The sequence below is a fragment of the Mirounga angustirostris genome, unplaced genomic scaffold, assembly GCF_029215605.1.
Source record: "Mirounga angustirostris isolate CCGP_5_RB_7025 unplaced genomic scaffold, mMirAng1.0.hap1 SCAF_11, whole genome shotgun sequence".
In the NCBI taxonomy this organism is placed as follows: Eukaryota; Metazoa; Chordata; class Mammalia; order Carnivora; family Phocidae; genus Mirounga; species Mirounga angustirostris.
In genome coordinates, this window is record NW_026991719.1 from 72,935,711 (window position 1) to 72,961,959 (window position 26,249).

At 37.8% G+C, this 26,249-nt stretch overlaps 1 protein-coding gene across 1 annotated transcript; it reads left to right on the forward strand.

The window, feature by feature from the left end:
* The first annotated feature begins 1,128 nt into the window (after positions 1-1,128).
* Positions 1,129-20,704, forward strand: LOC123861384 (polyadenylate-binding protein 4-like). Its single transcript, XM_045900464.2, has 3 exons — positions 1,129-2,838; positions 6,888-6,891; positions 20,552-20,704. Exons 1-3 carry the CDS (start codon positions 1,129-1,131, stop codon positions 20,686-20,688), a joined length of 1,851 nt encoding a protein of 616 aa, XP_045756420.1. The 3' UTR covers positions 20,689-20,704.
* The last annotated feature ends 5,545 nt before the right edge of the window (positions 20,705-26,249 follow it).

Below are 26,249 nucleotides of genomic sequence, written 5' to 3' on the forward strand. Positions count from 1 at the left end.
ATTTTGCTCTAAACGTGACATTTTCCTACTGATAGTTCAATTCTTGAAAATTTTATTAGCCCCAAAATTTAGCATACCTCAGACATGCCAGGAACATCTAAGGTTTAAGCTGCTGGTATTTATTCTAAAGTAAATTTTTTTTAAAGATTTTATTTATTTATTTGACAGGGAGAGACACAGCAAGAGAGGGAACACAAGCAGGGGGAGGGGGAGAGGGAGAAGCAGGCTTCCCGCTGAGCGGGGAGCCCGATGCGGGGCTCGATCCCAGGACCCTGGGATCATGACCCGAGCAGAAGGCAGACGCTTAACGACTGAGACACCCAGGCGCCCCTTAAAGTAAAATTTTAATACCAGAAATAAGCAGTAACAAGCCTAAAAAATTTTGACATTACCACAGGAAATAGTGAAGTTTTTTAAATAGTTAAAAAAAAAAAAAAAAAGCACAACACCTTAAAACCTAAGCCCAACCAAGCTGTTACAGCAGTGTATCTACTTGGAGATTTTTTTTTTAAATATCCCCCCTCCCTCTCAGGCTTGCCCCAAAAAAGCTTTCAAAGAGAAAGCACAGACATGTGTGCACACACACACACACACACGGAAAGTGGAGAAAGGTGGAAGAGAGAAGGTAAAGAGAGGGGAGGGGTGGGGGTGGGGTGAGTAGAGGTGGTGAGTTAGAGATTTAAAAAAAAGTAAAGTCTTAAAAAGACCACTGAATTACCTGCTTTTTACTGCCTGCAGGCATATTTCTTGTCTCCAAGCAGCCCACTGAGCAGTTATGGCTGCTGCCCTTGGCCACCTGAGGCAAGGAACTTCTGGGTTTAGGGACCAGACAAAGACGTCATCAAAGGCTGCCCTATGCACGTGGCGCCTACGCACGTGACGTCAAAGAATCACATTGCATCACAATCTGGGATGCTGGGTATCTATTGGCAATGTTCGTGACTCACCATAACCTGGGGTCTATAGTCTGTTTCCGAGGGCTGAGCTCCCCCCTGGGACTGTGGCTGGGGCCAAACAGAGTGTTCCCGGCCTCCATTCCTCCTTTCATTGACTGTTTCAATGAAAGAGATCCTGTCTTGGTGCCTGCTTGAGACCTCCCTCAAGATTTTGCTCGAGATCTAACTTAAGATGAGTGCTTCAGTTCCCCACTTTGAAATGTCCACACTCTATGTCGGAGACCTGCACCCCGAAGTGAATGAGGCAATGCTGTATGAGAAATTCAGCTCTGCTGGGCCAATCCTTTCCATTCGGCTGTGCCGTGATCTGGTAACGCGCCGCTCTCTGGGCTACGCTTACGTGAACTTCTTGCTGTGGGCTGATACTGAGTGGGCTCTGGACACTATGAACTTTGATATTATCAATGGCAAGCCACTGCGTATTATGTGGTCCCAGCGTGACCCATCACTTCGTAAGAGTGGAGTGGGCAATATATTCATCAAAAATCTTGCCAAGTCTATTGATAATAAGTCCCTTTATGACACATTTTCTGTCTTTGGAAACATTCTTTCTTGTAAAGTAGTAACCGATGAAAACGGATCCAGGGGTTTTGGATTTGTGCATTTTGAGAAATCGGAAGCTGCTAAAAGGGCCATTGCAAAGATGAATGTTATTCTGCTGAAGGGTAGCCGAGTTTTTGTTGGGCAGTTTAAACCTCGCAAAGAAAGGGAAGCAGAGCTGAGAGCTAAAGCAAACATATTTACCAATGTTTACATCAAAAATTTTGGAGATGATGTAGATGATGAATGTCTTAAAGAGGTTTTTGGTGAGTTTGGTTCTGTATTAAGTGTAAGAGTTATGACTGATGAAAGTGGAAAATCCAAAGGGTTTGGATTTGTGAATTTTGAGAATTTTGAAGATGCCAAGAAAGCCATTGAAAAGATGAATGGAAAAGTCCTTAATGGAAATCAAATTTATGTTGGTAGAGCCCAGAAAAAACTAGAGAGACAATCTGAACTAAAACATAAATTTGAACAAATAAAACAGGGTAAACTCACCAAGTGCAAGGGTGCTAACCTTTATGTGAAAAATCTTGAAGATGATATTGATGACAGACGACTGAGAGAAGAATTCTCCCTCTTTGGCACAATCTCTAGTGCCAGGGTCATGATGGAGGCAGGCCACAGCAAAGGCTTTGGTTTTGTTTGTTATACATCTCCTGAGGAAGCTAATAAAGCTGTCATGGCAATGAATGGAAAAATTGTGATCACCAAACCACTGTATGTGGCTATTGCACAAAGTAAGGATGAGCGCCAGGCTTTCCTCACCAAGAACTATATGGAAAGAATCTCAGCTGTGAGAGATGGAGATAATGCTATACTCAACTATCAAAAGATAACATCATCCAATAACTTCATACCAATTCTTCCTCAGTCTCAATGTGGCAATGTACATCTTTACAAGCCTGTGGTAAGGGCCAAATATCATCCATCTCAGAATTTACATTATGCTACCCACTCAGTAGCAGCGCCTAAGCCATCAATCAGCACTTTCATACAGCCACAAGTGCCAGGGGTCAAGTCAACCTATCAAATCACCAATATGACAACCCCGAAAATGGCTGTTTACCCTCAAACTTCTGCTTTAAGACCACCTGCAAACCAAAGATTCAAAAAAGTTACAGCTATTGCAAATGTCTGCAGGCCTCTTAAATTTAAAGTAGGAAGGCCAGCATCCAACCAGAAGCCTATCCCTGTTGGTCATGATATTTCAAATGTGTCTGTGTGGGCATCAGCTACTACTCAGAAGAATATCTTGGGTCAAAAGCTGGTACCTCTGGTTCAATCCATTCACCCAACTCTGGCTGGAAAAATCTCTAGAATACTGTTGGAGATGGATGATGCTGAAATTCTTTATATGCTCAAATATCCTGAGTTTCTCTGTGCCAAGATTAATGAAGTGATCCTTATTCTGCAGTCCAACCAAGCTTAAGATATTGCCCTAATAGCTACTAACAGCACTCCCAATATCCAATTTATGTAAAATGAAATTCCTGCTTGGAAATGAAATTTTCAAACAATGAAAAACATAAATATTGGAGAAAATGATGAGAATAAAAACAAATTTTTAAGAAAAATAAATTTATACTTTACCAGGCAAATGTCAAGTTTCATTACTGGTATTTGATTATTCAGGGTTTAAAAGTAAATATAGAGGGGCACCTGGGTGGCTCAGTTGATTAAGTATCTGCCTTTGGCTCAGGTCACGATCCTGGGGTCCTGGGATCGAACCCCAAGTTGGGCTCCCTGTTCAGTGGGGAGCCTGCTTCTCCCTCTCCCTCTGCCACTTCCCCCCATTTGTGCTCTCACTCTCAAATAATTAAATAAGATCTTTAATTTTTTTTTAAATAAAAGTAAATACAGAATATAAGAACAGGAAATTAAAAAAAAAGAGAAAGAGGAAAGAAAAAGAATTAAAATGCCAGGGCACCTGGGTGGCTCAGTCGTTAAACGTCTGCCTTCGGCTCCGGTCATGATCCCAGGGTTCTGGGATCAAGCCCCACATCAGGCTCCCTGCTCGGCGGGAAGCCTGCTTCTCCCTCTCCCCCTCCCCCGCTTGTGTTCCTGCTCTTGCTAACTCTCTCTGTCAAATAAATAAATAAAATCTTTAAAAAAAAAATAAAATGCAGAATTTTCAAAGGATGTAGAAGCACTATGGCAAAATTACACAGAAAACAATAAATCAGTCTTTATTTTTAATATTTTTCTTACCTATAAGTAGTATAAAATGACACCAGTATTTTATATTCTAGAATGTGGTATTTGGATTTTACTTGGTAATTAATAATTCCAAAAGGAAATGTAACTTGAGTTTTAAAATTTTTAGTAAAAGTTTAACAAAAGGTAAAAATATGAAAGATTCCAATAGCTACAACTATTTCATGAATAGCTTCACAAAATATTACAATATAAAATGGAAAATGCTGAAGAGAAATGCAGTATATATAAATACATAATACTGACCTAAAATAAGGCATTTTTTTTTTTTAGAAAACAAACTAAAGAGACTAAGGGAATAAGAACAGAGACAATAACATGTAAATTTTTTAAAGCAAAATTTCCCTTTTTATTATACTAAATCCAAACTGTTAACCAAAGACAAGAAAAATAGATCAGAAAAAATAATGCCATCTATAAAGGTTTATATTTTTCTTTGTTTTAAAGTTAAATACATTATTTTGTTGACAAAGGAGAGTTTTAGATTTCATACTAACAGTTTTTAGTAAAAATTGCTGTTCTGTATAAAAGAAAAAATATCAGGATTTTTCATAAAGCAGTTGTTTAGTTAAAAATTGTGTAAAGATATGAAATATTTGATGTCATTTTTTAAGTTGGGTTATTTGCATTTTTATTGATGTATTTTAAGAGTCTGTTAAATATTTTTGAGACTAGTCCCTTATAATATGTTCTAAGTATTTTTTCCCATTCTGTGGGTCATCTTTTTACTTCTTTTTTTTTAAATTTTATTGTTATATTAGTCACCATACAATACCTCATTAGTTTTTGATGTGGTGATCTACTATCCATTGTTTTCATATAACACCCAGTGCTCCATGCAGTACATGTCCTCCCTAATACCCATCACCGGGCTAACCTATCCCCCCACCCTCCTCCCCTCTAAAACGCTGTTTGTTTCTCAGAGTCCATAGTCTCTCATGGTTCATCTCTCCCTCCGATTCCCCCTCCTTCATTGTTCCCTTCCTTCTCCTAATGTCCTCCATGCTATTCCTTAGGTTCCACAAATAAGTGAAACCATATGATAATTGACTTTCTCTGCTTGACTTATTTCACTTAGCATAATCTCCTCCAGTCCCATCCATGTTGATGTAAAAGTTGGGTATTCATCCTTTCTGATGGCTGAGTATAATATTCCATTGTATATATGGACCACATCTTCTTTATCCATTCATCTGTTGAAGGACATCTCAGCTCTTTCCACAGTTTGGCTATTGCGGACATTGTTGCTATGAACATTGGGGTGCATATGGCCCTTCTTTTCACTACATCTGTGTCTTTGGGGTAAATACGCAGGAGTGCAATTGCTGGGTCATAGGGTAGCTCTATTTTTAAATTTTTGAGGAACCTCCACACTGTTTTCCAAAGTGGCTGTACCAACTTGCATTCCCACCAATCGTGTAAGAAGGTTCCCCTTTCTCCACAACCTCTCCAACATTTGTTGTTTCTTTCCCTGTCCATTTTTGCCATTCTAACTGGTGTAAGGTGGTATTTCAATGTGGTTTTGATTTGAATTTCCCTGATGGCTAATGATGATGAACATTTTTTATGTGGCTGCTAAAAACAAATGTTTTCTTTCAAGAAAAACTTCTTCTTTTTGGGGATATACTAAGTAAGATGTACTAACTTCAGAGATTTGTCAGAGACCTAATTTGGATGGGACTATATGCCAAATGGCAGTGGTAATGGCAGAGATATCTTCTTGGATAAGGAACTGATATTTGTAAAGGAGGGAAGGAGGTAATGGGAAAGAGTAAGCAGAAGCAACAATCATAGGTGATAATAGTTTAATAGACATGTCAGCCCAAAAAATGCCAACGATTTTAGATTTGAGAAAGAGAAGAGAAAGGGCAGGACAGAGTAGAAATAACAGAGCAAGAATAGGAAGCATTTCTATAGTCAGCACTTGGATATAATTCTAGAGATGCACAAATTCAAGGTTAAGATAAAAAGGGAAATACTAGGGCGCCTGGGTGGCTCAGTTGGCTAAGCGACTGCCTTTGGCTCAGGTCATGATCCTGGAGTCCCGGGATCGAGTCCCGCATCGGGCTCCCCGCTTGGCAGGGAGTCTGCTTCTCCCTCTGACCCTCCTTCCTCTCATGCTCTCTGTCTCTCATTCTCTCTCTCTCAAATAATTAAAATCTTAAAAAAAAAAGGGAAATACTAAATTTGAGGCATTTTTGTTCCATTGTTTTGAGCAGAAGTTGCTCGCTATCTGACATCTGCTTATTCCAATTTTTATGAGATAGCTGTCTCCTTTATGTCATCATGTACTTCAGAGAAGTTTTGAGATACCTCAGTTTAGGGACTCTGGTTAAAGTAGAAGTCGAGTTGATAAGGGGTACATATTTCTTTAGCTGCAACACAAGGGACCAAAGATGTATCCCGTGTAGGTTTGCTGTCCTGTTAGTAATAAGGAGGACCTGGTAGAGGTCTTTCCAGTGGGGTTCCAGAGCAGTTTTGTGTGTGTGCGTGTGTGTGTGTGTGTGTGTGTGTGTGTCTATTCCAGTAGATTAAGTGTCCTGATTGTAAGTCCAGAAAGTAGGGTGGCTTCTTTAGAAAGACGAATTGACTCTGTTGATGATAAGTCTGAGTATATTGCATTAGCCCTTTACATTATTGGGTAATATTTTCCTGCAACAAAGTAGAGCTTAAAATAAGAGTGTAGCTCCTAATCTCTTTGGTCTGCCTGTGACAAACATATAAGCTCATAATCTACATTTGCTATTAGGGTCAACAGGACAAACTTAGGCCAAAGTAGTTTTATGTCTTCAGAAAGCTTAGCAAGTTTTGATTTTAAAGTATTAGCTCTTTCTATTTTTCCTGAGAATTGAGCATGGTGAGGACAGTATAATTTTTGGCCAGCAGGCAACACATTACAAAATTCCTTAATTACGGTCCTGGTAAAATGAGTAGCTCTTTACTAGAAAGTTAAGTAGGAAAACAAAATCTCATCATTTTTCAGCCACAATAAAAATAGCTTCCTTTTAGCAAATTTAGAAAGCCTTTCACTATTTGAAATAGCAGACAATAATAAGCACATATTCAAAGTCTTGTGATGTAGGGTGTTGTATAAAGTCCATTTGAGAATATTCAAAGGTTCCCTTGTGGTTCCTATCTATGTACCACCTTTACAAAGTTTTCTAGAGTTATGAGTCTGGTAGGTAAGACATATACTGGAGACCCTTATCTGCTATACAATTAAATCTTCCCCTTTAATGTTATTCCAGAAGAGTTTTTATGTTTTCTTTACTGTGGTGGGTCATAGTGTGCATATTTTTTCGCCAAGATCCATTTCAGAGTGTCTGGAGAGACTAACCAGTCATCTTGCTACCTCTATAACCGGTCGGATTAGAGAGAACACCCAGATTTCTCCAGTTATCTTTTTTCACAGTCTGATCATTGTGATTTCAGTTTGCTCATAAACTTCATGAAGTGATCTGGATTAACCAGATTAACTTTAATTTGCTGACTTAATTAAACCTGGGTGAGAGTAACTTGGTTAACACACTGGTCTGCTGAGATATTTCATTTTCCTTCACAAGTTTATTCTCTAGTATGAGCTTCAATGTTAATTACAACCAATTTTTTAGGGAGAAACAAGGCATTTAGTAAAACTCAAACTTGCTCACTGTGCTTAATGGGTGCACCATCAGCAGTTGAGAAACCACGTTTCCATAACATTTGGAAACACACACACAAAGCATATGCTGTCTATTTATGTTAGCCATTTCATCCTTTGCTAGCTGACAGGATCTAGTCAAGCTACTTTATCTAGTTGTGCTGATTTGACTTCAGAAAAAGGATTATTCAATAAATTCTTGGAAAGTGATAACAGTATATCCAGCTTGAAAATATTCTGTTCATTCTTAAGCTGTGACCCATCTACAAAGAATTATGAGTCTAACAGAGGAGTTCAGAGTGAGGTGGGGAAAATTTTGGGGTTAATGTTAAACTATTACTTTCTCTGGAAGAGGGAAAAAAGATAGGTAGCTGGATTAAGGGTATGACAACTATGGATGTGCTATGATTCACCTTGGCCCTTTGTTGGATCTGCTGTTCTTTTCCATTAAATGGTATCAGATGTCAAAATATTCCACACAGGAACCGCTGACTGCAAGTGATTCAAAGGTTTATTACTCTTTCAGGAATTGGCAAAGTAAGGGGAATCCCTGGGCAAGAGTGCCAACCAGTTATAGGACCTTCTGATATCCAGAAGGAGAGAGGGAAAGAGCCTGGTAGGGACGTTTATAGGACTGGTGCCCATGGCTAGGATTTTGTTGAATAATGTTAGGGGTGTACTAATTTCAAACCGCCCACCCCTTTTTTGGGGGGCGATGCAAAATCAAATGGATAGTGCCCCTAATGATTTGGGATTTAGGGTTCCTAGGGTAATAAAAGAAGAGGCTCTATGGGTTGTATAATGACTCATTAAAGTTCTATATTTTTCCCACATCCATAGATGAGGTAGCCTAGAGGACATTAGGTATTAAGGCAAGCAAATAAGAAATTTTAGGTAATTCTAGAGTAGAAAAGAGTTAGAGACACAAGAGTCCAAAGTAGTCAAGTGGAACCACACAATATGGTATATTTGACTATCAAAGTCTGGGGAATCAAGAAAAAGTCCTTTGAATGTGCACCTAATAGTAGGTAACCACTGAGCAAATTTTACCCATTTATCTAATTTTAATAAATTAGCATAGTTGTAAAGACTTAGAAAAAAGTCATCTGGAGAAGTTAAGGTTCCCAAGGAGATAGGCAGTATGGGAGTGGACAGAAAAGTGAGGAATAAAAAATGTGTTTGGTAAGTCCCAACACCAAGACCTTTTTATTGTTGAGGAAGGGTGGTAGGAAATTAGGAGAGATTATTGGTGGATAGTGTGGCTCTAATGTCTACTGAAAACAAGATTGGATAGTCATTTACTAATATAGTTAGTTTTTGTTTTGTTTTTTGTTTTGTTTTGTTTTGTTTTGTTTTTTTACTGATACAGAGACAGTTAGGACACAGGAGGAAGCCCTCCTCAGAGGAATTGTTCTATTTCTGATTAAGCAGCCTGTTGGGTGGCTTGTTTCCTGGCCAAAGAAAGACAACTATGGACCCAGTAGCCTTTTTATTTGTAATATCTTCAAGTATCGATCCTTACCTGCATTGTGTCTGTTTTAAAATGACAGTGATACGATTTTGCAGTGTGTGGTTTTCTCTATGTTTATTATGCTATTCTCAAAACACTGGGCCGTATGGTCTTCCAGCCTATATTATGCTTCAAAATAGCATCTATTTTAGGCTAAAGGCCATTAACAAAAAGGTGAAGATTGCCTGTGGCAGTGTTAATGTGAATGCCAAACCCTGAATATTTCCTAAAAGTGGTTTCCAGTTGATGCTTAAAATTAAGAGACAGATTGATTTGTTGACAGAGTTGGATTATTCCCCAGTCAATTTGAGGGGAAATCCCCAGGAATTGCCTTTAAAAAACTTTCTTGTATCCCCAATGCTTTCACTTATTTGAAGGAGAAAGGATAAAGGTTCTACTCTAAAGGTTAAAAGGACCTGGGAAAGGGAAGAAGGAGAAAAAAAGTAATGGAGGTTGAGGAACAGCCTCTCCTGGAAACTAGCAGAGTGGCACTAAGGCACAGAAACAGAGTTAGGAGCAGGTCTTTGGGGAGAGAGAGGTTGAAGTTGTTTTAAGAGAGGCCACAATAGACTGGAATCTCTTGAATTGTTTTCTTTTCTCAGCTTCTTTGTACTAGTTAAAGAAAGTTGCCCATTGTTAGTTGGCTATCTTATTTTCTTTTTTTTTTTTTTAAGGCACCATGAAAGGAGCCACTAAGTTCAAGTTTATCTTCCCTGAGGTCACTACTTAGCCCATGATAAAAGATTGCAGATAGAAGAAGGGAGAAAGGCCTTTTTGTACCTTAGGACAATTATCTAATTCTCTGCTTGGCTAAATATTCCAGAAAGATGAAAGGAAACAGAGATAGTGCCTTTAATCAGACAGTAGATTAACCTTTTCAAAGATTCAAAGCCACAATATCTATGTTGCGGGACAAATTTAAGCACAGGAGTAGGAGGAGGCTTTAACACCCAACCTACCTATAGTTCCAGAAAAGGGAGGAAACCTGAGATCCTTGATGCACTCTGTTCTAGTGTGAAACCTCAGCAGGAAAAGGGTTCATTCAGACTGGCTCTGCATCACAGAACAAAATTGTCAAGAAAAAAAATAGTCAAAGTGACTTAAAAAGATGTTAAAGACTTTATTTAAGTGATGCACATCAGAAAGAAGCTTAAGACCTCGTGACTCTGAACCAAAGCAGAATTGGAGTTTTTATTGGGTGAGAAGAAAGGTGTGTGACTGAATTTGTTCTCTATCACTGTGTCACAAACTACCACAAATTAAGACTTAGCAATTTAAGACAACACATATTTATCATCTCACAGATTCTGTGGGTCAGGATTCTGAGCATGGCTTAGCTGGGTTCTTCCATTCAGGGTCTCACAAGACTGCAATCAAGGAGTCAGCTAATCTACATTCTTTTCTGAAGCTTGAGATCCTCCATCTCACATGATTTCCAGCAGAATTCAGTTCCTTGTGATTGTAGAACTGAGGCTTTAAGCTTCTAGAGGCTGTCCTGAGGTCCTGGCCATATATACCTTTCCTTTTATGTCAGCTTGCTTCTTCAAGGTCAGCAAAAAAGCCTTTTGCTCCATTTTGTGAAAACGAAATCTTCTATAATATAACCAAGGGAGAAACATACCATAACCTTTTGTCATAATTTTTATTGGTTAAAAACAAATCAAGGATTCTGTCTGCAATCAAAAGAAGATTATATAAGGGAGTACATCACTGGAATTCACCTGAGAGTATGTCTGCCACAGTGATTGTAGCCCTGCCCAAGGTTTTAGTTTTTAGTTTGTTTGTTTTGCTTTGCTTTTGCTTTTGTTTTGTTTTGTTTTGTTTTGTTTTATCTGTAACTTCTACAAAACTTGCAGCTTGAATTGTTGGAGAGGAGATGTACAGTTTTTCATGCTGCCTGCTAGGGATTGTTGGTACAATCTCACTTTTGCAGCTGTAAGAACAATTTGATAGAGAGCTCTCTTTATAAGATGTGAAGGCTATCTGTTAACTTTCTAATGCCAGCTGAGGTTCAGAGGAAGGTGAGATAAAAAGTGAAAAAGTAGTAGTAGAAGAGAAAGACAGAGAGAAAAGAAAGAAGGCAAAAGTAGAAGCAAGGAAAACTGGGGTTTGTTTTAATTCTTTTACAGTGCCAAATAAATGTTAATGTTTTATTTTTTTATTTGAGTGCACTTGACACACAATACATATTAGTTTCAAGTGTAGTGTACAAATAGTGATTCAACAAGTTTATAGATGATATTGTGTTCACCACAAGTGTAGTTACCATCAGTCACCATACAACACTGTTACAATATCATTGACTATATTTTTCATTCTCTGTTTATAACTGTGACTTATTCATTCCATAACTAGAAGCCTGTATCTTCCACTCCTCTTTACCCATTTTCCCATTCCCCTAATCACCTCCCCTCTGGCAACCATCAGTTTGTTCTCTGTATTTACAGGTCTGATTCTGCTTTTTGTTTATTCTTTTTGTTTGTTTGTTTTTAGATTTCACATATAAATGAAATCATATGGTATTTGTCTTTCTTTGTCTGACATATTTCACTTAGCATATTAACCTCCATCCATGTTGTTGGAAATGGAATGATCTCATCCTTTTTATGGCTGTGTAATATTCCATTATGTATGTGTTTGTGTGTGTGTGTGTGTGTATACTACTCCTTCCTTTTCCAGTTGTCTATTGATGGACACTTAGATTGCTTCCATATCTTGGCTATTGTAAATAATGCTGCAATAAAAATATGTTTTTTTCTCCTCTCTTGTTTCTGATTTTATGTATTTGGGTACCTTTTTTCTTGATGAGTCTAGCTAATGGTTATTAATTTTATCTTTTCAAAGAAGCAGCATTAATTTTTTTCTTTCTCTCTCTCTCTCTCTTTTTTTTTTTTTTAGTCTCTATGTCATTTCATTCTGCTCTGATCTTTATTATTTCCTTCCTTTTACTCACCTTGGGCTTTGTTTGTTCTTTTCCTAGCTCCCTTAGGTATAAGTTAAGATTATTTATTTGAGCTTGTTATTTGTTCCTTAAGGTAGGCCTGTATCACTATGTATTTCTATCTTAGAACTACTTTTGCAAAAAAAAAAAAAAAAAAAAAAAAAAAACTACTTTTGCTGTGTCCCAAAGATTTTGACCTGTTGCATTTTCATTTTTATTGTCTTTAAGTAGTTTTTTTTTTTATTTTTTTCTTTGATTTCTTTGTTGACACATTGATTGTTTAGGATCATGTGGTTTAGCTTCCACATGTTTGTGGGGTATTTTAGTCTTCTTTCTTATGATTGATTTCTAGATTTATACCATTGTGATTGGAAAAGATACATGGTATGATTTCAATCTTCTAAAATTTATTAAGGTTTGTTTTGTGGCCTAACATGTGACCTATTCTGGATAATGTTCCATATGCACTCAAAAATAATGCATATTCTGTGGCTTTTGGATGAAATGTTCTGTATATATCTGTTATGTCCATCTGGTCTAATGTGTCATTCAAAGACACTGTTTCCTTATTGATTTTTCTGCCTGGACGATCTATTCATTGATGTAAGTGGAGTTTTAAAATCTCCTACTATTATCATAGCACCATAAATTTCTTTATTTATGTTCATTAATATTTGCTCTATATACTCAGGTGTTTCAGTGTTGTTTGCATAGATATTTACCATTGTTATATCCTCTTGTTGGATAGATACCTTTATCATTATGTAATGCCTTTCTTTGGTGTTACAGTCTTTGTTTTAAAGTCTACTTTGTCTGATATAAGTTTTGCTACTTTTTTTTCTTTGCTTCCAAGTGCACAATAAATGGTATTCTACTCCTGCACTTTCATTCTGTATCTGTCTTTAGGTCTGAGATGAGTTTCTCATAAGCAGCATATAGATGGGTCTTGTTTTTTGTTTTGTTTTGCTTTTTGTTTGTTTTTGTTTGGATTAAATCCATTCTGCCACTCTATATCTCTTGATTGGAGTATTTAGGCCATTTACATTTAAAGTAATTACTGATAGGTATGTACTTGTCATTTTGTTATCTGTTTTCTGGTTGTTTTTGTGGTTCTTCTCTGCTCCTTTCTTCTTCTCTTGGTCTCTTTCTTTGTGATTGAAGAATTTCTGTGGTGTTTTGTTTGGCTTTCTTTGTGCACATCTTCAGTAGGATTTGGGCTGATGGTTACCAGGAAGTTCTTATATGACATCATAACTATATAGAAGTGTATATTAATTTGATGGTCATTTAAGTTCAAACACATTCTTAAAAATAAACTTCTTTTTTCTCCCTCTTCCACGTTTTCCCACATTTTATGTATATGTTGTCATATTTTACTTATGTTATTCATAATCTTCTTATGTCAATTACAGCTATTTCTTTTCCACTTAAAGAGGTGCCCTTTACCATTTCTTAAAAGGCTGGTTTAGTGGTGATAAAACCTTTTATCTTTTGTTTGTCTGGTAAACTCTTAATAACTCCTTTAAATCTAAATGATAAAGTTGCCAGTTGAGTACTCTTCGCTGTAGGTATTTTCCTTTCACATTTTGAATATATTATGCCACTCCCTTCTTTATGTCCTTATGTCCCTTTGGGATTGCAAAGTTTCTGCTGAAAAATCAGCAGATAGCCTTACACATTTTTCTTATATGTAACTTTTTGCTTCACTCTTGTTGCTTTTAAAAATATCTCTTTATCTTTAGATTTTGAGATTTTAATTATACTGTGCTGTGGTGTGGACATCCTTGGTTTCATTTTGTTTGGAACTCTTTATGCTTCTTTGATCTTGATGTCTATTTTCTTCCCTAAATTAGGGAAGTTTTCATGTATTCTTTCTTCAAATAAGTTTTTTACCCCCTTCTCTTTCTTCTTTTTCTTCTGGAACCGCTATAATGTGAGTGTTTGTTCTCATGATGTAGTCCAAGACATCTCTTAAACTATCCTCATTTTATTTATTTATTTATTTATTTATTTATTTATTTATTTATAGATTTTATTAATTTATTTGAGAAAGAGAACAAGCAGGAAGGAGGAACAGAGGGAGAGAGAAGCAGACTCCCTGCTGAGCAGGGAGCCTGACATGGGGCTCAATCCCAGGATCTGGAGATCATGACCTGAATCAAAGGTCTGAGCCTTAAAAGAGTAAGCCACTCAGGTGCCCCACAATCTTCATTTTTTGAAAAAATCTTTTCTCTTTTAGCTGTTCAGCTTGGGTGTTTAACATTACACTGTCTTACAGATTGCTGACATGTTTTTTGCATCTGCTAGTATGCTGTTGGGTCTTGCTAGTGTGTTTTCAATGTCAGTTATTATATTCTTTAACTCTTTAAATTTTTTTCTTTTTTTTTTTTTATTATGTTATGTTAGCAACCATACAGTACATCATTAGATTTGAGGTAGTGTTCCATGATTCATTTTTTGCGTATAACACTCACTGTTCCATGTAATATGTGCCCTCCTTAACACCCATCACTGGGCTAACACAACCCCCCACCACCTCCCATCTAAAACCCTCAGTTTGTTTTTCAGAGTCCATAATCTCCTATGGTTTGTCTCCCCTCCGATTTCCATCCATTCCTTGTTATACTTCCTTCTCATAATGTCCTCCATGCTATTCCTTATGTTCCACAAATAAGTGAAACCATATGATAATTGACTTTCTCTGCTTGACTTATTTCACTTAGCATAATCTCCTCCAGTCCCAACCATGTTGATGTAAAAGTTGGGTATTCATCCTTTCTGATGGCTGAGTAATATTCCATTGTATATATGGACCACATCTTCTTTATCCATTCATCTGTTGAAGGGCACCTCGGCTCTTTCCACAGTTTGGCTATTGCAGACATTGCTGCTATGAACATTGGGGTGCATATGGCCCTTCTTTTCACTACATCTGTGTCTTTGGGGTAAATACGCAGGAGTGCAATTGCTGGGTCATAGGGTAGCTCTATTTTTAAATTTTTGAGGAACCTCCACAGTGTTTTCCATAGTGGCTGTACCAATTTGTATTCCCACCAACAGTGTAAGAGGGTTCCCCTTTCTCCACAACTTCTCCAACATTTGTTGTTTCTTTCCCTGTCCATTTTTGCCATTCTAATTGGTTTAAGGTGGTATCTCAATGTGGTTTTGATTTGAATTTCTCTGATGGCTAATGATGATGAACATTTTTTCATGTGTCTGTTAGCCATTTGTATGTCTTCTTCAGAGAAGTGTCTTTTCATATCTTCCACCCACTTTTTGACTTGATTATTTGTTTTTTGGGTGTTGAGTTTGAGAAGTTCTTTATAGATCTTGGATCCCAGCCCTTTATCTGTAGTGTCATTTGCAAATATCTTCTCCCATTCTGTGGGTTGCTTCTTTGTTTTGTTGACTATTTCCTTTGCTGTGCAGAAGCTTTTTATCTTGATGAAGTCCCAAAAGTTCATTTTTGCTTTTGTTTCACTAGCTTTTGGAGATGTATCTTGAAAGAAGTTGCTGTGGGCAATATCAAAGAGGTTACTTAATTGGTTCTTTATTTATATTTTCTAGCTCTTTATTAAAGGTCTCACTGAATTCTTCCAATTTTCTCTCCAGACTGGTGAGCATCTGTATGACCATTACTTTAAATTCCTTATCAGGCATATTGTTAATCTCCATTTCATTTATTTCTTTTCCCCAGATTTTGTCTTGTTCTTTCTTTTGGAGACTATTCCTCTGTCTCCTGATTTTGCTTGACTTTCTCTTTGTTTCTATGGATTAGGTGGAACAGCTACTTCTCCTAAACTTGAAGGAATGGTCACATGTGTTATTGTACCTAATTAGACTGTGTGTGGTTGTTGTCTTTTGCTTGCTGTCTTGAACTATATGGCTGCGGTGGGTTGGCAGTCCTGGGGCTTTCCCAACAGTGGGTGCAATGCCTGGACAGTTAAAGTTGAAGTGGATGCAGGCTGGGGTGTCCTGGGGTTCTTTGTATTGAAAACACCTTGGCAAAACAGCTGAAGCTGAAATAGGTGCAAGTCAGTATCCCTTGGGTCACTCTGTGCAGAAGATGCCCTGGCAGTGTGGCTGGAGCTGAAGCGGGGTATGGGCTGGGAGGTCCCTGAATTGGGTGCAACCAGGAATGTCCCAAGGTGCTTAGCATGGGGGTTTGCCCTGGTAGAATGGCTGGGACCAATGCAAGAACAGGCTGGGATTTTGGGGGGTGGGTACTCCAAGCAGTGGGCATGCTTGGAGGGTAGCTGGATCTGAAGCAGATGTCAGCTGAAAGATTCAGGAGCACTCTGCACCAGTGTTGCCCTAGAAAGCCATCAAAAGTTGAAGTGGTATGGGCCTGGAATGTTCTGGGTTGCTTTGTACCTGTGTCACCTTGGCATGAAGTCTGGGGCTATAGTGAGCTCTAACCAGGGTTGTCCCAGTGTGCACCAGCCTGTGGCTGCCTTGTTAGGACAGTTGGCACTGATGTGGGCTATGGGCCCTAGGATCACTGAGGCAACAAGACAGTTAGGGCAACCAGATGGAGCACTGATGTTTTCAAGGAGGTAAGTGGAGCACAAACCATGCACATCAGCCTCTTTTACCAAGAGTGTTCCAGAAGCCCCAGAGTCATTTGGTAGAGTTCTAGGTCTGGCTCTTTTTTTTTTTTAAGATTTTATTTATTTATTTGAGAGAGAGAGAGAAAGCATTAGCAGTGGGGCTAGGGGCAGAGGGAGAGGGAGAAGCAGACTCCCCACTGAGCAGGGAGCCTGATGCAGGGCTCATCCCAGGGCCCCAGGAGCATGACCTGAGCTGAAGGCAGATGCTTAACCAACTGAGCCACTCAGGCGCCCCTAGGTCTGGCTCTTTTATATGGCCACTGCTCTTTTAAACCATGACTTTTTGAAGAAAGAAAATTTTTAAAAGAAAAAAAAATAAAAAACAAAAAAAATAAAAAGAGGAAAAGCTAAGATTGCAGCTTATTTTATCAATAAAACAAAATTTATCATTTTTCTGGAACGATTTTAGATTACCAAGTGTTGAAAACATAATACAGAGTGTTCCATATACCCTTCCCTCAACTTCCCTTTAGCTAACATCTTACAAAAACAATGTATTTATCAAAACTAAGAGATTAGAATTAGTACACCAATATTAACTAAACTACAGACTTTATTAAGATGTCATCATTTTTTTGTTTGTTTTTTACGAATATTTCAGGAGACAGAGGGAGCTGAGATGGCAGCATAGTAAGAGGACCCTAGGCTTGCCTTATCTTTGAACACAGCTAGATAACTATCAAATCATTCTGAATACCCAAGAAATTGCCCTGAAGACTGATAGAACAACTGCACAACTAGAGGTAAAGAAAAGACAGCATAAAGGAAGGTAGAAAGTGCAGAGACATGGTTTGGGGGAGAAACAGATCACAAGTACTGTAGAGGGGAAGGAGCCCTGGTCATGGAGAAAGGTGAGAGAGTGGAGTGCACAGGGATATGCACAAGGAGAACACTTCCCCAAACCCATTGGCTGGGAAAACAAGAGGGGGGATTTTCATGAGTTTTTGCAATAAGCAGGGCTCGAAGAATGGAGTTTTAAAGGTCAGAAGGTTTGGCTGGGATAGAGCCCTGAGGGTGCTGCCCTACTTATGGAGAGAGGGCAGAAAAGCAACCCCGGGGGGCGGAGGGGCAGGAGGTACAGAGAGTGGCATCTGAGGATTGTCTAAGGCACTAGGGGAGAGACTGTTCACTCTTCTTGTAGCACATCTGTGAGGGGTGGCATTTGCAGAGACATCTCTCCAGAGACAAAAGAGCCAGTGGGCATGAAATCCCTCCCCCACTAGTAAGAGATTGGTTTACTGAGATAGAATAATCTACCAAATTCTGGACTGTGAAGGTTCTTGGAGAAATTTCAAAAGCAGGACCACAGGGTCCAGAACAATTCTCCCAAAATGTGCCACGTTGTCATATGGTCTATTTTGAGCTGAATTCAATTAAGACCCAGAAGACTGAAGAAAACCTTTTACCTCTCTGTTAAATTACCTAAAATAATTTTTTTAAAGATTTTTTATTTACTTATTTGACAGAGAAAGACACAGCAAGAGAGGGAACACAAGCAGGGGGAGTGGGAGAGGGAGAAGCAGGCTCCCTGCTGAGCAGAGAGCCCGATGTGGGCCTTGAACCCAGGACCCTGAGATCATGACCTGAGCCGAAGGCAGATGCTTAATGAATGAGCCACCTAGGTGCCCTAATTACCTAAAATAATTTAGATAGGGATACTGGATCAGAAAGAGAACTATTACCAAGAGATAACATTTTTTTAAATCTAAATGACCTATATTTATGGCAGGACAAACATCTAATTACCAAACATCTGCTCTTCTTATCTTCCTGTGACTCACCCTCCCCCACCCCATTTCAAGCTCCCACACCTTTATACCATTCCTTAGCTCAAAATTACACATAAGCCTCAATTTCCTAGCTTGTCCTTTTGTCTATTCTTATGGGGCCCTTGTATGTATGTAAATAAATTTTTTTCCTGTTAATCTGTTTTATGTTAATTTGATTATTAGAAGAGTTAAAGAGACCGAGAAGGATAGAGGAAACATTCACAATATACTTTTTCATGCTTTTGTACCTTTGTGTTATATTCCTTCTATCCACAGTGCCTTTTCTGTCCCTCATCTACTAATGAAATACGCTCAACCTCAAGGTTCAACTTAGGGATAATTAACTTAATCACACCACCTTCTCATCACTATTCCAGAATTGGGCGGCTTTTGGTATCTCTAGGTGAGTAAGAATAGAGAAGACATGTATTAAAACACTTCACAAAAATGCTTATCAAATAAGACATGCTTACTAGATATTTACTTTTCTTACTATAGTGTGGAAATCCCTGCTTCTTTTCAGTGCCTTACTATAAACATTAAATGCTTGTGAAGTTTCATTCACACAGTTATCTAAGGTAAATTTTGTGGGAAGGAGGGGAAAGGTTAGTATAATGTAATGTGTCATAAATGCTGTATTGGTATAGATTTGTTTGTTTGTTTGTTTATTTATAATGATTTTATTTATTTATTTATTTATTTATTTATTTATTTATTTGCGAGTGCACACCCAAGGTGGGGAGGGGGGCACAGAAGGAAAGAATCTCACATAGACTCCCCAGTAAGCAGGAAGCCCAAGAATGCAGGGTTTGCTCTAAGGGTCCTGAGATCATGACCTTAGTTGAAATGAAGAGTTGGATGCTTAACTGACTGAGCCACCCCGGTATCAGGTATTGATATAGTTTTAAAATCATTCCTAAAAACTCTCAGTTCCTATGTGCTGGCAGTTTGCTAAGCCCCCACTCTAACCACCTTCCTCATTAGGCTCCCACACTCCAGAGCTAGGTACCAGACAAATAGGGACAGCCCCTATGCCCAAGAACATGAGAAATTATTCAGTTTAGCCAATCCACATCAAGCCTAGGAAAACTAGCTAACCCCACCCCCACTCCCCATACATCAACTGCTCCTTGTTACTCTGCTCCTGAGTGCAACTCTCTGTGTGGCAGCCTTGTCTAGTTTGTAAATATAAGTAACACAGACTTCTGCATTTCATCTATCCAAGATTAGTCTGTTCTATCTCACCACTGAAAGAATCTTTAAATATTATTAAATAGTAATGTAATCTTTAGTCTTAATTCTTAGAATAATCTCACTGAAGGACTTTCAAACAGAATTGAGTTACATGTCCACAGATTTAGTAAAGAAATGCTACTTCCTATAGTAAGTAATGATGGATAAAGAGAATTCAAATTGATATTTTAAATGAAAGACAATATTCTTTTCAAGAGCTCACTCAGAAATTTTCATAATTTCAACATTAATTGCACTCATCATTTGATGAATCCAAGGCTACACTTAATTATTGCCTTTCATGTGATCTGTAACAAGGGCAAATAGCTCAAATTCTCATATCTGCAAAGCTATAAAGTATGTAAGCAATGTCTATAACCATAAATGGGTTTGAATATTGACAGTAAAGTTAAACAAAACAGTTGTATGCAAAAAAAAAAATCCACTCAGGGAAGAGGTACACTGGCAACTAAAGCAAAATGCATTAAATCTTGGCAATCTGAATACAGATTGTTACCCTATTTTGTTAATAAATAATAATTCAATAAAAAATGAAGTGAAATCTACTGTTTATCAAAGGCTGCTCATTTTCCATCTGCCTAAAATTACTTTTGATTATTACAAATGCAGATTACTGGGCCCTTCTAGAGGTAGAACTCAAGAATCCACTTTTTAAAAAAACCTTCATGTTGATTTTTGTGTACTCTACAGTTTATGTGTATTTCTTTTTTTTTCACTGTTTAAGGAATTTTTATTAAAGCAAGAATTTTATAATCCAAATTATGTTTCCTTGCTCAGTTATCAATTCTGTTATTTAAAACAGAAGTGACATTCTGAGCTATTCCACAGTAAAGAATTACAAAATTAAAGAAAGGAATGTTTTAAATGTTTGTACTTTGCTGAAAATTCTTTTTCCCAGGATCTATAAAACATTAATTTGTTTTTAAATTTTGCTATTTTTTGTGGGGCTTTTTGTTGTTGTTTTTAAATCAATAAGTAATCTAGGACTAGCATTATGTTTGCTAGACCTGGCATTTGCTTGGTACATAAGGTTCAAAGTTCCCTTTCTTTTTTTTATTTATTTTCTATTTTGCAATGTTTTTTTTTCATAATGTTTAAGTTTTTCGATGTTTAGAACTTCTTCATATGCTTGAGTCTCCAGAGTCTCTCCGTTCTAAAGTTGATGAAGCTGTAGTTGTACTACAAGCCCACCAAGCTAAAGAGGCTGCCCAGAAAGCAGTTAACAGTACCACTGGTGTTAAAACTGTTTAAAATTGATCAGGGACCACAAAAAATACTCGTGCTTCACCGAAGAAAAATATCTGAATTACCAATCTCCAACAACATGCCAGTGATTTTAACAGCAAGAGTAGGGTGCATGGCTTGAATTAGAGGAAAGAGCCGTTCACCCAACATTTGCTTTTGCTCTTGAGGAGGGGCAGATGCCAACGTGAAAGCAGTCAAAGGTCCCTGACCTTGTACATGAAGAGCAGGCTGCTGCATGGTAACTTGTGGCTGTGCATTAAGATGCTGTTGAGGATCGCGAACTCCCGCAGCGTACTTATACTGTGGAATGGTGTGGACAGCAGGTGTATTTCTAAAAAAGTTGGGGGTAGATAATTTGTGTGACATCCTTGTCAATGCACCCTTTTATGAATTCCCAAATCAATTTAATTCACAAATTATCTTAGTCCCTGCCTTCTCTCCCAGCCATTTTAGGACTATCAGAAATATAGTTTTGGCCAGTCAAATCATCTTGCTGGCATTCCAGCACAAAGTTATCTGAAGAGAATAAATGAAAAAATAATAATAAATACAATTCTCATTATTGAATGTGCATTAAATGGTACAGTTTAGGTGTTTTTCATATATCATCTTAATTTTATTATTTTATTTTATTTTTTTAAAGATTTTATTTATTTGACAGCAAGAGACACAGCAAGAGAGGGAACACAAACAGGGAGAGTGGGAGAGGGAGAAGCAGGCTTCCAGCCAAGCAGGGAGCCCGATGCAGGGCTCAATCCCAGGACCCTGGGATCATGACCTGAGCCGAAGGCAGATGCTTAATGACTGAGCCACCCAGGCGCCCCTATCATCTTAATTTGAAAACTCTAAGTATTATAGGTAATATTTTCATTTAGTACAATTAGGATCATAGAGATTAAGTAACTTGTTTATGGTCATATAACGAGTGATTGGGTCTGGATTAGAACACAGGGTTTACTTCAAACACTCATTCCTTTTCCACACAGCCTCTGATAATTAAAAAACAAACAATCAATCAATCAATAATCAGGGAAAGAAAAAAGAAAGGTAAAAGACAAAATGTCATTATGTCACCAAAATAATCTGTTTTATAATAGCTAAAATATAACTTACCTTTTAAGACTTCCCTACTCTCTTCACTCCAGGAGTTCTCTGCTTTTCCAGGTTCTTGGCTCAGTCCTGATAAGTCCCATGGTAAATTTTTCACCTCTGGTATGTCATCAGCTAAGTCATTGACTCTCTGAATTACACTAATATCAAATATATATACATTTTCCCATCTTAAACTCTGATTTTATGATACAGTAGCCACTGGCTATATGTGACTATTTTAATGCAATTAATTTAATTTAATTAATACTTTAAAATTAATTAAAATTGAAGAAAATTAAAAAAAAAAATCAGTTGCCTGGTCACATTCACCAAATTTGGGGTGGTCACTAACTTCATTGGATAATAGCTATTGAATTGGATAGTACAGATCTATAACATTCCTATTGGGTAGCATTGACTACAAGTAAAAGGAAATTTTATATTTGAGGGATGTGTATCTTTGGTACAAAAAACATTTTTCTCTATATTTGAAAACTTATTTTGATAAAAAAAAATTAAAAAATCTTTAACCATTAACGTTTTTAGGTTTTTACTTGAAATTATAATCCATCTCCATCCTTAAAAAAATAGATTAAAGGGTTTTTAAAGGTACAGATGGTAAAAATCTGCTTATTACGCTGACTGGACATTACAGAATGTTAGTTCTAAAAGGAAAATTGATTCATAATTAATTTTTATTTTTACAACCAGATAGATTCAAGCAGTTAAGACTGTCATGGTGCAATTTTGTGTGGTTTTCTACACATTTTGTGACAGCATTTTTTCTGGACTGTCATTTCAAGGACATTTGTATAGCAAACAGCCTTAAAAGATAGAGGTCCCTTCAGGGCAGAGGGTAGATTTGTTTCCTGAGCAGATTAATAAAGATGACATCTCTTTCTGGAGCCAAAGTTGGTGAGATTTTCTAGAATTCCCCTTTCAAATACTGAGGGTTTCCTAAGTTTGGGGTCACTTAGCTGTGACACAAACCCACTGTGTGTGCAGCACCCACCTGGTCTGCTCCATATCTTCACCTTGGGTCTTGGGGGCCAGGGGACTGATGTCAGTGAAGCTGCCTGCTGGGCCATGACTCATAATGTCTTGTTTCTAACCCAGGAGTCTGTGTCATTATGCTAGACTACATTGTGACAGTCTCATGTGTAAACTTGCAAGCTGGGTAAAATCTCAAGACCTTACACAGTTCTTCAAAAAACCTTAAGACAAATTAGAGCTTGTGGCTATGTCCTGAGAACTAGCCTATAACCCAGAGTGTGGTGGAGAGGCAGAATGGCCAAAAGGGTGGGGATTGAAGACGTGGAAGGTGGAGATGGCTGGTAACAAAACACATCATTTTATTTTGTAACAAGTCCTAATCCATTTAATTTTTGGCCAGTTAAACCTAGACTCACTGAAATAGGGGATATGGGCTAATACTAATCTTGGTCAAAAATGAAGCAAAACACCTGAAAACACAGGTGTTTGAGAATAAAATAGATTCCTAAATAGTTTTGCAATCTTCACCCATTTTTCCTCACCATTATCAGTTCTAAAAGACTCCACATTAAAAATCATCCCACTGGTTGGTAGAAATTCTCTTCTTCCCATCCTAAAGCCACCATCCCCTTGTTCTTGCTTTTCCAATCCTAAATCAGTAAGAAAACTTAGTCAAAACTAGATTAAAAGTGGTCTCTTGGACTCACACTCACCCCCCACCACCACCTTGTATCCCTCTCCCACTCCAGACTTCCCTCACCCCCTCCACCCCCTCCATGCACACCCTGATAAGGAAGGTGTACAATATGTGCCCAGAAGGATGGGGAAATATTGCTTCATAGAAAGAAAGTAGTCAAAACACAACCAATTGACTGCTAACTTTATTAAATTGATGGATTATCAAATTTTTAAACTCACAACTGTAGTTTATTTCAGTATATAGCTGAATAAATATATTCAGATTTTTACATTTGATTCCCCTTTTTAGACAAAATTCAGACTGTTTCTATCATTTTGAATAAAATAAATTATAACTGACATTGTTTTTACTTTTCCCAGCACTGAGTTTGTTTTTTATTTATTTTTTATTTTATTTATTTTTTTTTTAGTGTTCAGTGATTCATTAGTTGTGTATAATACCCCAGTGCTCATCCCAACACGTGCTCACATTAATACCTATCATCAGTCACCCATCTCTTCACCCCCCTCCCTTCTGTAACTCTCAGTTTGTTTCCCAGAGTCCAGAGTCTCTCATGGCTTGTCTCCCTCTCTGATTTCTTCCCATTCAGTTTTCCCTCCCTTCCCCTGTGGTCCTCTGTTCTATTCCTTATGTTCCACATATGAGTGAACAGATATGGTAATTGTCTTTCTCTGCTTGGCTTATTTCACTTAGCATAATCCCCTCCAGTTCCATCCATGTCGATGCAAATGGTGGGTATCCATCCTTTCTGATGGCTGAGTAATATAACATTGTATATATGTACCACATCTTTAACCATTTTCTGTTGAAGGGCATCTTGGTTCCTTCCATAGTTTGGCTATTGTGTCTTTGGTGTAAATATATAGTAGTGCAATCACTGGGTCGTAGGGTAGCTCTATTTTTAACATCTTGAGTAACCTCCACAGAGTTTTCCAGAGTGGCTGCACCAGCTTGCATTCTCACCAACAGTGCAAGAGGGTTCTGCCTTCTCCACAACCTCACCAACACTTGTTGTTTCCTGTCTTGTTAATTTTGGCCATTCTAGCTGGTGTAAGGTGGTATCTCATTGCAGTTTTGATTTGGATTTCCCTGATGGCTAGTGATGTTGAACATTTCTTCATGTGTCTGTTAGTGATGTGTATGTATTCTTTGGAGAAGTGTCTGTTCATGAGTTCTGCCCATTTCTTGATTGGATTATTTCTTCTTTGGGTGTTGAGTTTGATAAGTTCTTTATGGATTTTGGATACTAGCCCTTTATCTGATATGTCATTTGCAAATATCTTCTCCCATTCTGTCGGTCATCTTTTGGTTTTGTTGACTGATTTTTTCCTGTGCAAAAGCTTTTTATCTTGATGAAGTCCCAAAAGTTCATTTTTGTTTTTGTATCCCTTGCCTTTAGAGAAGTGTCTTGAAAGAAGTTGCTGTGGCTGATGTCGAAGAGGTTACTGCCTATGTTCTCCTCCAGGATTTTGATGGATTCCTGTCTCACATTGAGGTCATTCATCCATTTTGAATTTATCTTTGTGTATGGTGTAAAAGAATGGTCTAGTTTCATTTTTCTCCATGTGGCTGTCCAGTTTTCCCAGCACCATTTATTAAAAAGACTGTCATTTTTCCATTGGATATTCCTTCCTACTTTGTTAAAGATTAGATGACCTTAGAGTTGAGGGTCCATTTCTGGGATTTCTAATCTGTTCCACTGATCTATGTGTCTGTTTTGTGCCAAATTTTGTTAATTTTTTTAATTAACATATAATGTATTATTTGTTTCAGGGGTACAGGGGTACAGGTCTGTGATTCATCAGTCTTACAAAATTCACAGTGCTCACCATAGTATATACCATCCCCAGTGTCCATGACCCAGCCACCCCATCTCTCCCACCCCCCTCCACTCCAGCAACCATCAGTTTGTTTCCTGAGATTAAGAGTCTCTTATGGTATGTCTCCCTCTCTGGTTTCATCTTGTTTCATTTTTCCCTCCCTTCCCCTATGATCCTCTCTCTTGTTTCTCAAAATCCTCATAGCAGTGAGATCATATGATAATTATCTTTCTCTGACTGAATTATTTCACAGAGCATAATACCCTCTACTTCCATCCACACCGTTGCACATGGCAAGATTACAATTTTCGATGGCTGCATAATATTCCATTGTATATATATATACCACTTCTTCTTTATCCACTCATCTGTTGATGGACATCTAGGCTCTTTCCATAGTTTAGCTATTGGGGACATTGCTTCTATAAACATTGTGGTGCATGTGCCCCTTTGGATCACTACATTTATATCTTTGGAATAAATACCCAGTAGAGGAATTGCTGGGTCATAGGGTAGCTCTATTTTCAACTTTTTGAGGAACCTCTATACTGTTTTCCAGAGTGGCTGCAAGAGCTTGCATTCCTACCAACAGTGTAAGAAGGTTCCCCATTCTCTACATCCTCGCCAACATCTGTCGTTTCCTGACTTGTTAATTTTAGCCATTCTGACTGGTGTGAGATGGTATCTCATTGAGGTTTTGATTTAGATTTTCCTGATGCCGAGTGCTCTTGAGCACTTTTTCATCTGTCTGTTGGCCATTTGGATGTTTTCTTTGCAGAAATGTCTGTTCATGTCTTCTGCCCATTTCTTGATTGGATTCTTTGTTCTTTGGGTGTTGAGTTTGACAAGTTCTTTACAGATTTTGGATACTGGCCCTTTATCTGATATGTCATTTGCAAATATCTCCTCCCATTCTGTCGGTTGTCTTTTAGTTTTGTTGACAGTTTCCTTTGCTGTGCAAA

Bases quoted from the DNA above. Each gene is read 5' to 3' on its own strand.
- LOC123861384 (XM_045900464.2), top strand. From the start codon at position 1,129: ATGAGTGCTTCAGTTCCCCACTTTGAAATGTCCACACTCTATGTCGGA.